This window comes from Chinchilla lanigera, unplaced genomic scaffold (genome assembly GCF_000276665.1).
Source record: "Chinchilla lanigera isolate Chin_1 unplaced genomic scaffold, ChiLan1.0 scaffold00018, whole genome shotgun sequence".
NCBI classification, from domain to species: domain Eukaryota; kingdom Metazoa; phylum Chordata; class Mammalia; order Rodentia; family Chinchillidae; genus Chinchilla; species Chinchilla lanigera.
This window is the reverse complement of record NW_004955419.1, coordinates 24,229,590-24,246,334: the sequence shown is the minus strand read 5'-3', so window position 1 is coordinate 24,246,334 and position 16,745 is coordinate 24,229,590. Positions and strand designations below refer to the sequence as shown.

The following is a 16,745-nucleotide window of genomic DNA, read 5'->3' as shown; positions in this document are numbered from 1 at the left end:
CTGTGTAGCGTGGCTGAAGCAGGGAGGCTGAGGGAAAACAATAAAGTCAGGGGAAGGGGAGTAATGGTTTGGCCACGACCTAGACACTGGAGAAAGAGCAATACTGATTTATGGAACATCTTAGTGAATTATGTTTCAATTGACTCATTGAGTAAATTGAGGCACTGGAGAGTTATAATGAATTGTAACAGAAGATGAATACTAACAGATACTGTCAGAGAAGGAAGGATATAGAACTGTAAGAACTCGGAGAATTGAGAAATTCCTTTTGCCCGGAAATAAGATGAGGTTTAATTAATTAATTAATTAATTGAAGTGTTTGATCCTGGTGGAGACAAAGTAGGCAAATACTATAACCACAGAAGTGGGACAGGAGACCAGTGTGGGTTTCAGTAAGATGTTCTCTTAAATGTAGCCGAAGTACTTGAGCAAAGTATCAGAAGAAGTGTTGGGACACTAGATCAAAGAGGACGTGGGATGTTTACCTAAGACTTTTGGTTTCGAATTAACAGAGAAAACACAGGGTACGTAGGAATTGTATTCTGAAGAGATGATTCTGCAACTGTGATGGGTTACTGAACAGGTCAAGGGACTGGCAGCTGGGAGGGCAACTAGGACGGATGCTGACTACATGTACTTGTCTGGAAAATGAGGGGCTAAGCTAAGATGACACAGGCGCTAGAGGTGAAAGGCTGGGTATGTTAAGTTGCTAGGCCTGCTGTAACAAAGCACCACAAATGAGGTGGCTTAAACAACAGAACTTCATTGTTTTCTAGTTCTGAAGCCTAGAAATCTAAGATCAAGGAGTTGGCAGGGTCATGCTTCCTTCAAAGCCTGTAGTTCAAACCTTCTTTGCCTCCTCTTAGTTTCTGGTGCATTACCAGCAATTTTGACATTCCTTGGTGTTGCAGTTTGGATTTGAAAAGCTCCCCCAGAGGCCCATATGTTAGGGCTTTGTCCCCACCTTGATGCTGTTGGGAGCTGTTGAAACCTCTAAGAGGTGAGGTCTATGGGGATGCTTTCAGGTCATTGGAGGTGTGACTTTGTGTCTTGCCCTGAGGTGAGGAGCTTCCTGCCTCTAAGCAGAACTCATCATGATATGCTGCCTCAACTAGACCACAAAAAGCAACAGTGACAAATGACTGTGGACTAAAACATCCAAATTGAGACCCCAAATAAATCGATCCTCCTAATAGACTGATTATCATAGTCATTTTATTATAGTAATTGAAAGCTGACTAACACGCTTGGCTTGCAGTTCAAAAATTCAGTCTCAACGGTCGTTATTACAAGGCATTCTCCTTGTATGTCTCTATGTTTTCATGGTAGTTTTCTTCTCAGAACAGCAGTAATATTGGATTTGGGGCTCACTCCACTATAATATGACTGCATCTTAACTAATCACATCTACACTGACCCTATGCTCAAACCAGACCATGTTCCATGGTGCTGGGAGTTAGGACTTCAGGATCTCAATATTGTACGTTTGAGGGGATATAATTCAACCCATAATACTAGAACAGAAGTCTTAGAGGTTTCAGAGGCAGGAGGCAGAAGTTGGCTCCAAATGAGAAGGCTTTGGCTTCTATGCTTATGCTTAAATGTCACAGGAAGCCACCATGGGAGGAGTGGGGCACCCTGCAAGGGCTCCAGGGCTCCCCCAGCATGCCTCGCTCTAATCCAACCCATTCTGAAATTCCATCACTTCTCATGGCCATTACATGAGGAGTGTTTTCAGAAGCAATCCCCTCCCCTTCTCTCTTTCTTCTTTTGTTTTGTTGTTTTGCTTTGCAGGTTCCTGCTATGTAGTTCAAGCTGGCCTTAAACTCACTATGTAGTGCTGGTTGGCCTAGAACTCTCTGCAATTCTCCAGCCTCAGCCTCCCGAGAGAGCTGAGATTACAGGCATGCGCCACCACGTCTGGCCCTCAGAAGCAGTTTCTCAGGGGAATTTCTCACATCCTTCGATTTGGTTAATGTAGGTTGTGAGCAACAACAAAGTCCTTTCTGATATTTTGCGGCTCCTCACTTCAGAGCCACTAGATGGCAATCTTCACCCATTTCCGCTCTCTGTGCTCTTCAAACTGCACTCTTCAGAGCTTGGAGGCAATGGACCGCACAGGGAACAGGGGTCTGGGAGGAATCCCATTTCATGAGATCCCCCACAGACCTCTGTGCATGGAAGTCTAAAATAATGGAAGGAAAATGTTCTCTCACAATAGTCCTAATCAGTTTGGGCGCTGTTCATACCTTTCAGTTGCATAGTAAATAGCACTTTGTAAATATTCATGAATTCACTGAATTTAACTAAGAGAAAAGCCAACAACCATTAACAGTATGTGGTCTTGGGTGTAATTTAAGCTCAAGTATCTCTAGCATGTAAAAGAAAATGGCCCTACTTGATGAGATCTATTTACTTTTCATTAGCAAAGGTGAAGGGGACACTTGAATATCAGAATTCAAGCTTCCGTCATTTATAGTAACCAGAGAACAAGAGGGAAGCAAAAGCCCTACGTTTGTTAGAACATGGGTGAAAGGATGCAAACCTGGAGAACCGTAGGTTCCTGGCCCACCCACAAGCAGTGTGAGTTTGAAACACCACTGACCACATTTATAGAAAATAGCTACTATTGTTTCTATACAGACCTGCGGTAACTGCTGCCTAACGCTTTATATAAATCTCTTCACTTGTTCCACTCCAAACTAGATGATAAGCCGGAAAAATGGAAAAAAAATAGTGTAAAAGCTGGTTAACACAGCACTTTGCAAAATGGGAAATTATAGCATTGTGCATTTCTCAAGTCCTCCTATCAAAAAGTCTTCAGTTCTGTGACATACATAAACAACAAGTAAAAGATAGTTTATGTCAGAAGTTTTTGAAGATGGAGTCATAAGGGAGGGTGTGACAGTTGTAATTTTGTGTGTTGTTTTATTCCTCTACTATTTTTTGCTTGGTGTGTGGTTTTATACTCATAAGAGGAGGGGAGGATGTTTGGTAAGTTAGGCATTTTTTCCTAAATGATTTTATTAAATGGACTTTGCACTTCCTAGCAGGGACTATTATTAATTCTTTGTTTTGAAGAAGAAAATCTGAAATTTTAGAATCTACACCACTTGCATGGATACACAGTGGTGAGCTGGGAGTCAACCCTGATATGTCCATTTACAGAGCTAAATGCTTTATTATTTCAGACCGCCTGCCATATGAAGATTAGAAAAGATGCACCTGCCCTTGAGAAGGTAATAGGAAGGCTACATGGCAGAACACCTGAGAGGTTAAGTGGCGTATAATTTATGCAGAAGTCTAGGTGTGGCTGCATAATAAGTGGGCCAAGGACAGTGGTCACCTATGATTTCAGAATTCCTGAGACATCATGACTGGGTGCATTATCTTTGGAGCAGAAGGCTTAATTTCATTATCTTTCTCATTCTTTTTCTGGTGGGTTCTTCCCTGTGGTCTTGTTTGTGTCATTTCTCTACCTTACATCTACCTCTATTGCTGCCTCAGTGGTGGTAAGGAATAGAAGGTTTGTTCATAAGTCTGTCTGCTCTTGCCTATGGGCTCTCTATTCATTTCTGTATTGGCTACACCTGACATGGGCTTTGGTGCATAGAGTTCAATCCGTACATGTTTGCTGATGGATGGATGGATGCACAGAAGAATACATTAATGAATAAATAAATGCTTGAGCTTGTTCTGGTAGTAGAGGAAGATGAGGTCTTTCTAGATTACTGTAATGGCTGATTGATTGTGTCAACCTCAGAAGTTTAGAAGCTTAACTAAACTGACTTAGCAATTCTACACCCTAGGGTGTAGAGGAGCCACCCTAGGATGGATCATCACCTAGATGATATAAAAGGGAAATGAGGAAGGACAGAGGGGCTTCTGGAGGAGCTCCAGTCTTCACCTTCAGGTTGGACATCATCTCTTGGCTTCTAGTGCAGACTCTTGGCTTCCGTCTTGGATCCTTCGGCCTTTCCATGTAGACCCTTCGGCCTCCTGATACAGACTGGCCCAGAATGCTGCAATGAACTCCAGACCTTGGACTGAATTCTTTGGTCTCCAGTGTGCAGACACCCTCTGCATGCTTCCTCACCCAACTCTGTAGCTAACTGTTGTGAGCTGATCTTGTAATTTCTTACACATTTGTATATCTTGTGTTCTATCTCTTTCTCTAGTAAAATCCTGACTGATACAATTAGCTTCCCTTTTTTCACACCCAGTTCTACTTAAGATCATAAAAGGGCAATGTACAGCTTCATGCTCTTTCAGGTTTCCAGAAAGCACTACCTGGATAGGTTCCATGTGACCTTATGCTTGGCTTAAATATTAAAGTTAATTACTTAGGCTTTTCCGAGGGAAGCACTCAGCTGTCAAGGTGGCTCCCGACATACACGGGTTTTCAATTTAAAGCAATCTACAGTCATTAACTCTCCTTGCCTTGCCATAACTTTCATCAGGTTGAAATGCAGACAGTGACATTTTAAATTGGAAAGGGAAGGAGTGGAAATGAGAGGGGTAGGAAGGTGTTGCGATGTGACCTAGGTGTCCAGAACAAAAAAGACTGCATTAAAACTCACCCCTCTCCCGGTGCCCTAACCGTTCACTGTCTTTGGGTTTTGAATATAAATCAAAGATAAACTGGGTAGAACACTGGCCTTGAAGATTTGTGATATGACTTGTGGGCTCTGCTTTGCTGTTTAATGTGTGGCTGACTACACCTTCCCTTTCTTCCTCCTCTAAAACTCACAGGAAACAAACCTGCTGTGAGAAAACTTTCACTCAGTGAACAAATATCAGTAGGTGAACAAGTACTAATATATTAGAAACATATTCTGGCCATCCTTGGGAGTTAGACTGGGGAAAAGTTTAGGGATGAAGAGGCCAAATGGGAGACCAGATAGCTCACTGTCCTTTGTATTACAAGACCCATATTTTTAGCTGCATAGGCCAGGACTTCTCTAAACAAACCTACTTCAGAATCACTGTATTTCTTTGCTGGGCGTGCTGGATGGCCATTTTATTTCAGGGAAGGAAACAAGTTTAGAAAACTTGTATTCTGCCAAAGGTCACACTGTTTGTTCACACCAGAATCAGGACAAATATAATTATCATGCATTCAGCACCTACTGTGTGTCAGGTTCTTTTATGCATATTATCTCTGTTCTTTGTCTCAAACCAGAAACATAGACTATCATTTATATTTTGCAAAGGGAAGACCTCAGTGGTTTTTAGTGATTTGGGTTCATGACATTGTGATGTGCCATTTTGATGTGGTTATTTTGATGTCATGGTTATTTTTATGTTTGCACCTGCCACTTAAATTTCAGCTTTTAAAATTGTTTCAGCATGCATTTATCAGACATTGTCACTCCCTCCCTGCCCTGCAGTTTCATCTCTTAGGAGGTGAAGTTTAAGGCTCATAGAGGCCAAGGGTAGGGAGAGGCAAGAAGAAATGAAAGGCTATGTTGGAGTTGGTGGACAGGAATGGAAGCAGATGAGGAGTGGAGTACATTCAAGAAAGAGCAAAGTGTCTGCTGCGACTCTTGCAACCAGTAGGGTCCTGAGGGGGCAATGGGAGATTAAGGAAAAACTATACACATACTAAAAAGAAAGCTGGGACCAGGTGGGACCTGACCTCTCTGTTGGAGAGGCAGTGACAACCCAGTGTGGTCTGTATCTTTATTTATACACAGTAAAAAGGAGGTGGGAGTGAAGGGGCCGAAAGTACAAGGGTCTCAGTATTTTGCTGAGAACACTTAAAATGAAATATTATCAGAGCTATCTGTGCTGTAGTTAACAAAGAAGAACACCAAGGCCAGACACCTCCTGGCCTTGCTCTAGTCCCAAGGAGTTCGCTGACCTCCAGCTCAGCCACATCTCAGCCATTCCACAGTGTCCTCTTTTGCAGTTGTTTGGAAAGGAGAACCACGGAGAAGTTTAATTTTTTATTCTTACACTATTTTCCATATTTCTTTCCCCATCTCATCCAACCAGGGAATCCTTTGTAACAATGCAGCAAGATTTACATTAATTTGAGACTCAGAAAGGTTCAGTAATTTTCCCAAGGACATTCCCAAGTATTGTCTCCTCACAGTAAGGGTAGACTCAGAGTGGTCTGACTGCTAAGACTAGGGTCATTCCAGTGACCCTGGTGGCACTTCTTTCTCTTTCTGACCAGAGCAAAGCAGGTTCTCTGTTCCACCTGGTTGGATCCCTGTTCCACCTGGTTGGATCCGGTGCGGGGGCTGTACAGTCTCAGCCGATGACTACTTTCCTGACACTCTCTCCATTTCCCCTCCATCTGTCACAAGGGTTTGTGATGTAGATGTTTAACCCTTCCAATCTGTTGTCCACTTTGCATCATTCTTTCTTGTACCCCGAGAAGAGGCTTCTACGCACCTCAAAGACCAGCTCCCTCCACCTAAGGCAGTGGTAGAGATGGGAAGGGAGTGGGGACTAAGGTAGGGTATCCATTCTCCCGCTCTCTTCCATCCAGGTCACCATGGATGACTGTGCCACAGCTCTTAGAAAGCCGTCTTCTATGCCCCTCTGAGTTCTAGGAATGGTTCTCTCCCTTTCTTTCCCTCCAGGCGAGGTGTGGTGATGGCTCCTTCACTTTACCCATCAGGGATACCACCACACTATCTGTACTGGTTTCCTTACATCTTATGTTTGCAAATGGTTTTCTTAAAACGCTCCTGTCTTTTTGAGTGTGCTGTCTGTTCTCTGCCAAGACCATTGCATTCTCTTTCTTCTTGGCTAGCCTCATTTAAAAGTATAATTACTCAACCATTATTTTAAGGAAATGTGCAAGAGAGACATTTTATCATATGTCAGTAATGCCTTGCAGAAATTTGGGAGCTGACTAAGCTGTGATCTATTGTCTTCCTTCCCTTGCAAATAACAGATTTCATAAAACTGTTGCCTTGGAGCTCTTAAATTCTCTTGGGGACTTGAAAAGAATTATTTATTTATTTATTGTTTTGCTGAGTCAGAAGATGAAGGGAATTTACACCCCGCCACCTTATTTTCCCCATAGGGTTGATTGCCAGTGAATCCTCTGCAGCAGAGGACCAGTTGTGCTGGGGAAATACCCGAGGTCAACTTAAAATTCCTATCTGAAAATTGCCCAAGTGAGGACCAGCAATTCTCTGGGTGACTCTGGGGAACACGTAAAGCCTTGGAATTTCTTTCAAAGATGAGTTTATCCTCCAGAGAAATTTCAGCTAGACAGCTCTGGGGTTGTAAAGAGAAGGGAGGCACCTAGATCAAGGTTCTCACATAAAGCCAAGTATTAATGTGAAATCACCAGGAATGGAGGAAAAAATATCATTCATTTTTCAGTGTTAGGTGACTATATAATTTATTATCTAAAGTAGGATGATCTTCAGATTGAAAGCGGGAGATTAATTGCTTTGTGTCAACAGACATAGACTGGAATTGTACCTGGGAAAGTGGATATAAAGTCAGAAATAAACAGGAATATCTTCCTCAGGGGTCAAAAAGAATCTGTTGGGAGAGGTGCTGTCCGGAGCACACCTCCTTCTGCTGCTCTGTGTCTTCCACCCTCTCCCGGACAGGTGGAGGGAGGGAAGGGCTGTGATCATTGGCCCTCCTGGAAAAAGCCCCTGAGCGATGAAGAAGCTGAGCCCGAGGTGGATGCAGCAACTTTCTTATTTGGTGCAAGTGGTAAGTTTTGAATACGGCTTGTCTGATTTAAAGCCAGCCTTGTTTTCTGTATAAACACCGCCTAGGAGTGATGGATATTGAGGCAAGAAGAAGGCGAATGAAGTACTGACATGTTTTATTCTTTTCACCTTTCTTGGGAGAAGGAAGAAAATAAGCTGATGGAGACTCCATGGTATTCTGATATGTTGAGCACAGGGAAATCCAGCAGGCAGAGGGCCTTCAGAGGAGACCCAGTTCAGCCAGTGAGCAGAAGACTGGTTTCAGTGAATTATATTCTATCTTTGTGTTCTGAAATTATGTCTTATGTTGTTCAAGACAAATATTCGAGTCAGTGCAGATGGGCATGTTCGCTGTGCAAATGCATACAGGCAAGCATCATCAAACAGTTTCTCATTGCATACAGCAGGATATACCGAAGTGCAGTGTACCATACTTGGGAAAGAACTGATCCATGTGTGTTAATAACATTTCCTGAAACTGGATGTAGGAGGGTCCCTCTAGTATTTACAGACACAGAGTAACATGTGAACCCTCTTTTACTTCTGTCTCTGAAGTTCTGTCTTAGGAGACACATCTTTACTCCTTCTCATTTCTACTTTCTTCCTTTCAAATTCTGCAGGGTTGTCTTAATAACCACAACTTGATATGGTAGCAATCTCTAAGCCAACACTTCCAGATGACTATATCAGGCAATTCCCAACTCCTTTTCCTCAAATCTGACTTGTTAAAAATCATGTGTTTCAAAGCAGGTTGCTCCATCACCAGTTCTAGAGGGAGAGTATTGACTGGCGTAGTCCACCAAGGGGATCCCAAGTCCTCACAAGTGACTGGTTTACATATGGACAGATTAAGGCAATCTTGGCCAATAAAATGTGAAGAAATATGATGGAAATCATCTGAGAATATTTCCTTTCTTATAAAAGAAACACAGGAAGATGCTTGAGCACATTTATGAATCATAGGGGGTTTCTTCTGGATGGAAGGAGAGGGAGAATCAGTGCTCCTATTATTTACTATTTACTGCATCAGCTTTCTAAGTGTTCCTGTAAATGATCTCTTAATCTTGGAAGAAAAGGGCAAAGCACGCTTTATCAGACTCATTTACAGAAGAAGAAACTCAGACTCAAGAGCTCTAAGTCCTTCAGTTGTTAATTGGTAGAGCCAAAATTCAAATCCAGAAATATACAACTTCAAATTTACCACACTTTGTGTTAGATACTCTTTTTTTTCAAGGAAGGAAAGGTTTATTTAGCTCACAGTCTGTGGAGGTTTCAGTCCATACTTGGCTGGCTCCAAGGCAGAGAAGTACATGGCACAGGGCAACCGTTCATGGTGGCGGAAGACAGAAAAGCAACAAGAGCACAAGGGGAGGAGCAGTGGCATGCAGCCTCTTTCCCTCCCTTACACGGTATGCAAACTATCCACCCCAGGGCGGCTGTAGCACTCACATCCATAATTCCAACATTAGACCATGAATCAATCATAAACTCTAGAATCCTGCTCCATGACTGCATGAGGCTTTGGGGGCACAAACCATAACATTCCACCCCTGGCCCCGCAAAGACTCATATACATCCCTTTATGCAAAAGACATTTCAGTCCATCTGCAAGAGTTACCAAAGTCCTAACAGTTTCAGCATTGCTTAGATACTTTCACATTGGAATAAACACGTAATAGATTTTTGTTAGTTGTTGAGCTAGGGTGTCTCTAAACATGGGTTCCTTTCTTCCCTGAGTAGAGTTGGGCTCTGAGACTGCAGAACCCTGTGCTCACAGTGGCTCGGTCTGGGAGTTAGATAGTCTCTCCCCCTGACACCTGCACCTCATAATCCTCTGAAATAGTAATAGTCTAGAGACATGGACCAGGGAGGTGAAAATCATTCATTTTAATGGCTTTGAGGACATGATTGGGAGCAGATTTGAATCAGTGAGAGATCTTGACTTGAGTCTGTTATGGACATTACAGAAGGTAAAAAACATCAAGTGACTGTTCCTTTGCTCATTTTAAACAACTGCTTCATTCACTTTCTTGGCTGCGTAAACTGACTGGTGTAAACTCAACTTTATTTCTTTTAGGAAAGGCCATGTGTATTTCTCCAAAGAAAGCTAGCAGTGCCCGCCTTACGCTGCTGTCGTGAGAACTAATGAGTTAATGTCCTTAGTAGGTTTTTTCAAGGGTAGGAAACAGAACATGCTTGTTACCTATGTCCATACTTTCTTTGCTTCCTTCCAATCTTTTATCCACACTCATCTTAGTAAGGCCTTCCTCTGTGCTGTTACCACCAGAATAAACTGCTTCTACCCTGGAATGTAGCTAGTTTACTTATGTTTATTGTATATTGTCTTCTGATAAAACTAAAAACTCCTCCAGAGCAGGCAGTTTTGTGTCTTGTTTAGTGACACATTCAAAATATCATTAACAATGTCTGACACATCGTGAGTCCTCAATAAACGTCACTGGATGAGCACATCCTGTCTTTCTAAGTGGTCTGTTTTCTGCAGCAGGTTGTGTAGCTTGCAAAACAGCACAGGATATGAATTGTGTGTGCAGCGCCTCCCTGGGGTTTTCACTGATTCATAAATAGCAGCCTCCCTCAACATTCATGAAAAACAACATAAGAATTAGCCAGAGCAGGAATATTTCTTTTTCATTTTGCAAACATTGCTAACTCTGTTATTCAGTGTCATTTTTCAAAATAAGAATGAATTTAGAATTTATAATTGAAGATAGAATAATTTCTTTTTTTCCTGATTGAAAAACTTTTTAACCCATCTTTTATTTCTCTTTGTTCATGGAAGCTAGGAAGATCATAGGTAACTTAATTTCAAGGGTGTTGACTGGCTTGTCTCAGCGCCTATCTATCTATCTATCTATCTACCTATCTATCTATCTATCTATCTATCTATCATCATCTGTCTGTATATCTATGTATCTATGTATCTATTTATCTATCATTGTCTATCTAGTCTATCATATACTTGTATTAATTACCCAGGGCTGTTGTAAAAATTATCACAAATTCGATGATTTAAACCAACAGAAATTTATTCTCTGACAGTGCAGGAGGTCAGGAGTCTGAAATCCAGTTGCCAGCAGGGAGGACTCCTTCCAGAGGCCCTGAGGGACAAATCTATTTCATGCTTCTCTCCTAGCTCTTTGTGATTGCCAGCAGCCCTTAGCATTCCTTGGCTTGTGGGTGCATATTCCAGTCTCTGCCTCTGTTGTCCCTTGGTCTTCTTCTCTGTGTGTCCAAACATAAGGTCTTTTTTTTTTTTTTGAGACAGGGTCTAACTATGCAGTTCAGGCTGGCCTTGAACTCACAATGCAGCCCACGCTGGTCTTAAACTTGTGGCACTCCTCATACTTCAGCCTGCCGAGTGCTGGGATTACAGGTGTGCACCACCATGACTGGCCTCATAAGGTCTTCTTATATAGAAATCATCAGTATGCTCTCATCTTAATTTACTGCACTTTCAAAGACTCTATTTCCAAAGAAGGTCACATTTTAAAGTCCTGCACAGACAAGACTTTGGGGGCACTATTTACCCCACTGCAGCACCAACACCACTCCTGCTTGATACTGACACCTTCTAATCCCCAACTTGTTCTCAGTGTGTTTTTCGGTTTCTGTGATTCATTTATTCAACAGTTATTCATGGAGTGCCTACTGTACAAGAGGCATTGAGAGTGCCAGAGTTCTTACAGTCTAAAAAAGAAATAAACTAGACATAAAGCAATTAAATGTACTTTTAAAAGAGTGAAATTTATAAATCTTGTGCAAGTGCTAAGAAATAATATGAGATCTTAAAGAAGGATATGCTTCAGATCAGTCAGCTTCTATCAGGGTCTGAAGAAGCTTTTAACCAGGATTTTATAATGCGATGGGATTAGCTGAGCAAATCTAGGTGGAGGGATATCTGAAGGGGAGGAGGCAACAGCATGTAAAGACCCCAAGGTAGGGAGGCTCCTAGTATGTCTTTATTATAATGTCTATTACGGTGCATCTGTAATGAATCAGGAAGAAAGTAGCATAAAATGGGAATGGGACATGGACAGGGCGGGTCCCACTGGGCACTGTAGGCCAGCCAGCAGTTTAGATTTTGTTCCCATGAACACAGGAGGTGGCTGCAGCCTTCCAATACAAGAGCGACCGGTCACACAGAGAGCTAACTGTAGGAACACGGGAGTGAACACAGAGACCCGTTAGGGGGATATTGTAGAAAGAGGCTTGTTGATAGATGCAGATGGTGAGGTGTGGGTCAAGCACGTCTGCCAGGTTCTAAACTGAGTCACTAGATGATAGTGCATGAGTGTCACTATTGAGATATGAAGGACAAGAAGAAAAGCAGATTTAGTAGGGACGATGAGGGCTTCAGGTTGGAACAAGTAAAATTTGGGACTTCAAACAGGAGAGTGGATGCATGCCTTGGAGTTTGGAAGAATGACCTGTTTTGAGAAGCATATTTGGGAATTGTTGGCAAATAGATAGTATTGAGAGCCATTACTGTTGGCTTTAGATACTTTTTCTTAATATCTAGATGACTTTGTACTTACTTCATTGGCTTCTGTTTTTTAATATTTGAGCCTATAGCTCTGGCTGCAACTTTCAGTCTCCAATTTTAATCACCCCAATTCTGCCTCCTTTTATAGGCTTATTTTTTATTACACTGTAAAGACAGAGTACTTCAACAAAAATAAGTAGATTTCTGACTATTTATGTGCCTTGGGAAAATAACATTTTCTATGGGTATTAGCTTCTCAAATTTGGGAAGGGGATTTACCATTTCCAGTTTTGGAAAAAAAAAAAAACTATGAATCTAAGTATTACTGGTTAAGGTGTGTTTAATTTTAAATCCATAAAGGATTTATTCATAATCACCTGTGGGAAATTAGCAAATCTTTGATTAGATTTTAAAGAATGTTTTGAAGTCCACATCATAACCAACAAGTAATGACTAAACCACGCACTGTTAATGTCAGTCCCACATGCTATTGCTATAACTTAGAACAGAATCTCTTCTGCACTTGTGGATGCCTAGGTATGGGGAAAGGCATAAATTTAGACATCTACTCATCAACATAGCATCGCTTTTAAATATAAGACAAACATATCTCACTTCTAATTCCTACAGGAGTGGTAACCAAGCAAAGTTCCTAGTAAATGCAATAGCCTAGTCAGTGATGATGAACGTTGTAGAGCTTTCAATGGTATAAACAGCCCTCTGTGGCATGCGGGCCATAGGTTCACCACCCCTGGCCTAGATCACTGACTAAGGAACAGGCAAAAACATTTCCTTATATTCATGAAGGTAACACTACACAAAAGATCAATATTATCAGAAGTCTTTCCTTACCTCAGTAACAGCGAAACTTCTCTTGCCACAGGGAACCACCTTGTACCACTTGTCATGAAGCACATCCATAAACCCATGTGATTTATATTGACTGATCAGCTCGGATATATTGGAGGTCAGTGGAGAGTTGGGTGGGAGGCCAATGCCATATCCTAGGAGAAAATAAAATCTCACATGAGTTTTCACATGGTTCCTGAGAGGTTTCCACCATCCCTGTGTGCTACCGTCTTCAGGTCTGATAACAAGCGCGTAAAGCTGGGGATATAGCTCGGCGGCACAAGCGCCTGCCTGGCAAGCAGGTAAGGTCCCGAGTTCGATTTGTGGTACCAAAAAAACCAAAAAACAGAAAAACCAAGTGCATAGTGAGTTTTCATTATCTTTCCATCAGAGGACTCAAAGACATTCTTAGGAAAGATAGATCAGCCATATCTCTGAGACAATCAGATGAGTCTATGAAGGAGGACATGCACTGCACAGTGTAGTAATGGACAATTTATTTCAAGTCTTTTGCCATTCCTTTCAAGATATGTTTTAGAAACAATCTGTACCAGGGACAGGATTTCTGTACAACTCTCCTAAGATCATCCTTTGGATTTGAAGTACACAAAATTAGATTAATCATAATATGCTGTTTATGACATTCCTTTATTGTTAGTACATGATCCTCTTTTAATATTTTGATGTATTTTATTTTGTTTATTTTTGAATAATGAAATAAGACCATGAAAACTAAAATATCATTATGAACTTACAATAAGTAACTTCAGTTGTAAAACAAAAAGTCTGGTAATATCAAGTGTTGGAGAAGATGTGGATCAATAAGATCACATATACATTGCTTACTGGAATGCAAATTGATATACCATTCAAGAAAACAGTTCATATTATTTTGTATAGATGAACATTCACATACTTGAAGGCCAGCAATTCTGTTCTTAAGTATGTTTCCAAAGAACTGCCCCATAGATAACACCAAGAAGTATGGTTAAGGATGCTGCTAGGACCACTGTTCATAATAGCAAAAACTGGAAACAACACAAAAGTTCTTTTACAAGGGAAGTAGTAAAGAAAGCATGGAGTATTTACATAACAGGAATATTATATCATGTAAAATATATGGACTAAAACTAGATGCAATGATATGGGTGAATCAGCAGTATGCTTTTTAGTGAAAAACTCAACAATGAGTTGGTCCCAAAAGATTATGTATGCCAAGAATATACTGTATAGATGTAAAAACATTGAAAGCAACATAACATGTTTTTAGAGATACAAATGCATGTGATGAAACTATACTTAGAAAAATACAAAAAGATATGATAAATTAAAGCCTCAAGATTTTACATTAAGCAAGGCATAGGAGGCAAGGCAAGGAAAGAAGAAAGAGCACTAAGATGCATATAATTTGTTATCATTTGCATTAATTAGCTTAGACTCAACATCCTCGCACTCTATGACTTTATTTGCTTCCCAAATGGTTGTGACACTGTTAATCCCTTTGATAAGCTATGTGAAAGAGGCTAATTAACTACATCTTGTTTTTAGCTATAGGATAGCACAGTCAAAAAATACTTCTTTTTGTCCTCAAGGTGTCTGAGGAAGATAAATTAAATATGCAGTTAGTTCCCTTTTCACAAGTAAAGACTAAAAGGCTGTCAAGGATCCTAAGACATTGAATAGAAACAAATATTTGCAACAATTATTCTATCTGACAACTCAATTGCAAGGATCTTATTTTTGTTCCTTTCTTAATGAAGATTCATAAATCCCTTTTTAAGACATGAGGCTTATGATGTATATACAACTAATTAAAGAATAGAAATAAATAATGCCAAACCATTTCTCAGTTTTAAAGAACTGTGTGTTTTTTCCCTTAATAATTTTGCTTGTTCCTCAACAATGGAGAGTCAAGGAAAAGATGACAATGTCAAAAGCGTGATTAGAATTTTCCACTCAAAGAGCTATTTTGAGGGCCTGTTTTGAGCCTCTTCGTTTTGATTTGAAAGGCAAGGCTGATAATAAAAGACTTTGGATGGGTAGCTTTTTGTTCTGCTGATGTTATCGTTAAATAACATTTTTAAAATAATGGGAAACATTTTGGAAGGAAGTTGCCAATTTTCTCTATAAACTTATAATGAATTCTATTGACAATTTGCACAAACATTTACTGAGTACTTATTTATGCATCAGGCAGAGTACTGGCACATGTGTAAGCATACTCAAGGACCTATTGCTTCATTTGTTCATTCTTCATTCATTCACTCATTCATTTATCCAGCAAGTGTTTTATTAAGCAGACAGGCATCGTGCCAAATGGTCACGATTTAACCAGAGAAAGGTAGAGATGTTCTCTGTTGTCATGGACCACGCTTTATGGCAGCTCTTTTAGAGCTTTCAGTGATAACAAACAGTCAGCTGTGACACATGTGCCATAAGTTTGAGAAATTATCATTAATTTTATGGGTACCATTTAGATATATGTGATGGTCACATTCATCATAGGGAATTTGTACCTCTTCATGATATATTTTGATTTTTCTTTTTCCCCTATTTTCCTCCCTTCCCTTCAACCCCTCTTCCCTTCCAAAGCTTTGTTTCCAGTTTATTCTTCTTTCCTCATTTTTTCTTTTCCTTCTTTTCCTCCTTCCCCCTCTCTAGTTCCCCTTTTCTTTTGAACAGTTTCTTCCAATTTCACAATATCTATTATACATTTTATTCTTACTTAAACTTTCAGCTTTTCACACCAGACAGGCACTGTGATATTTACATATTTGTCTGATTTATTTCACTTAAGAGTATGGTCTCAAGGTGTATCTTTTTAGCCATAAATGCCTCAAGTTTGTACTTCTTTATGGTAGAATAGTATTCTATTGTGTAAAAGAACCCCACATCTTTTGTATCTATTCATCAGTTGATGGGCATTTCAATTGTTTCCAAGGTTTAGCTATTACAAACTGTGCTGCTATAAACATGGATGTGCATATGTCACTGTGGTATGATGTTTTTAATTCTTTTGGAGAAATACTAACCATAGGTTTGACACCACTGCCTGGGAAGTCAGATTAAACAGTGCACTGCATACTAATTATTTGTTTGTTTTTTTTTTTTTTTTTGGTTTTTCTCCGGTACCGGGAACCGAACTCACGACCTTGCGCTTGCCAGGCAGGCGCTTTTTGCCGCTGAGCTAAATCCCCAGCCCCTGCATACTAATTATTATTTCGTTACCACTGAAAAGGGTGCCGTGAGGGAGAAGAACTGGGTCATATAAAGTGATAGTATAGGAGGTCTTGGAACTATCTGGTATGAGTGGGTTCGTGGTCACAATAATTCATTTGGATCAAGATTTCTGGATATTGATGTGCTTTCCCCCAGAATCAGTAATTGTCAGCAACAACAAGCATTTGTAATATGTATTGAGGGTCTGCTATAATTCAAGTACTGCTCTCTCCTAAGCATTTTGTATGCTTTCTCCTATTTTGTAAATCACTCACTGGGCTGAAGTTGTTTACTCAACTGTAGCACACACAGTTTTATGATATGACTCTGGGATTCTAATACTTCAAAATTAGGACATTCACAGCCCTCTTGTATGCCAGAAGCTATTCTACATGTATCCCTACGTGAACCCATGCCAGAGCAATATTTCATGGAAATGGAAGACTGAATGAGTGCCAATATCACACAGTTAGTAGTTGGCA

General features: G+C 40.5%; 1 protein-coding gene across 2 annotated transcripts in view; it reads right to left on the bottom strand.

Annotated features, from left to right (window-relative positions):
• Window positions 1-16,745, bottom strand: part of Grin3a (glutamate receptor, ionotropic, N-methyl-D-aspartate 3A) — a 167,174-nt gene that overhangs the window by 26,199 nt on the left and 124,230 nt on the right. For both annotated transcript variants that reach the window (XM_013513084.1, XM_005382793.2), the window contains exon 6: window positions 13,048-13,199. In XM_013513084.1, the coding sequence (XP_013368538.1) occupies window positions 13,048-13,199 (152 nt within the window). The remainder of the gene's footprint in view (window positions 1-13,047; window positions 13,200-16,745) is intronic.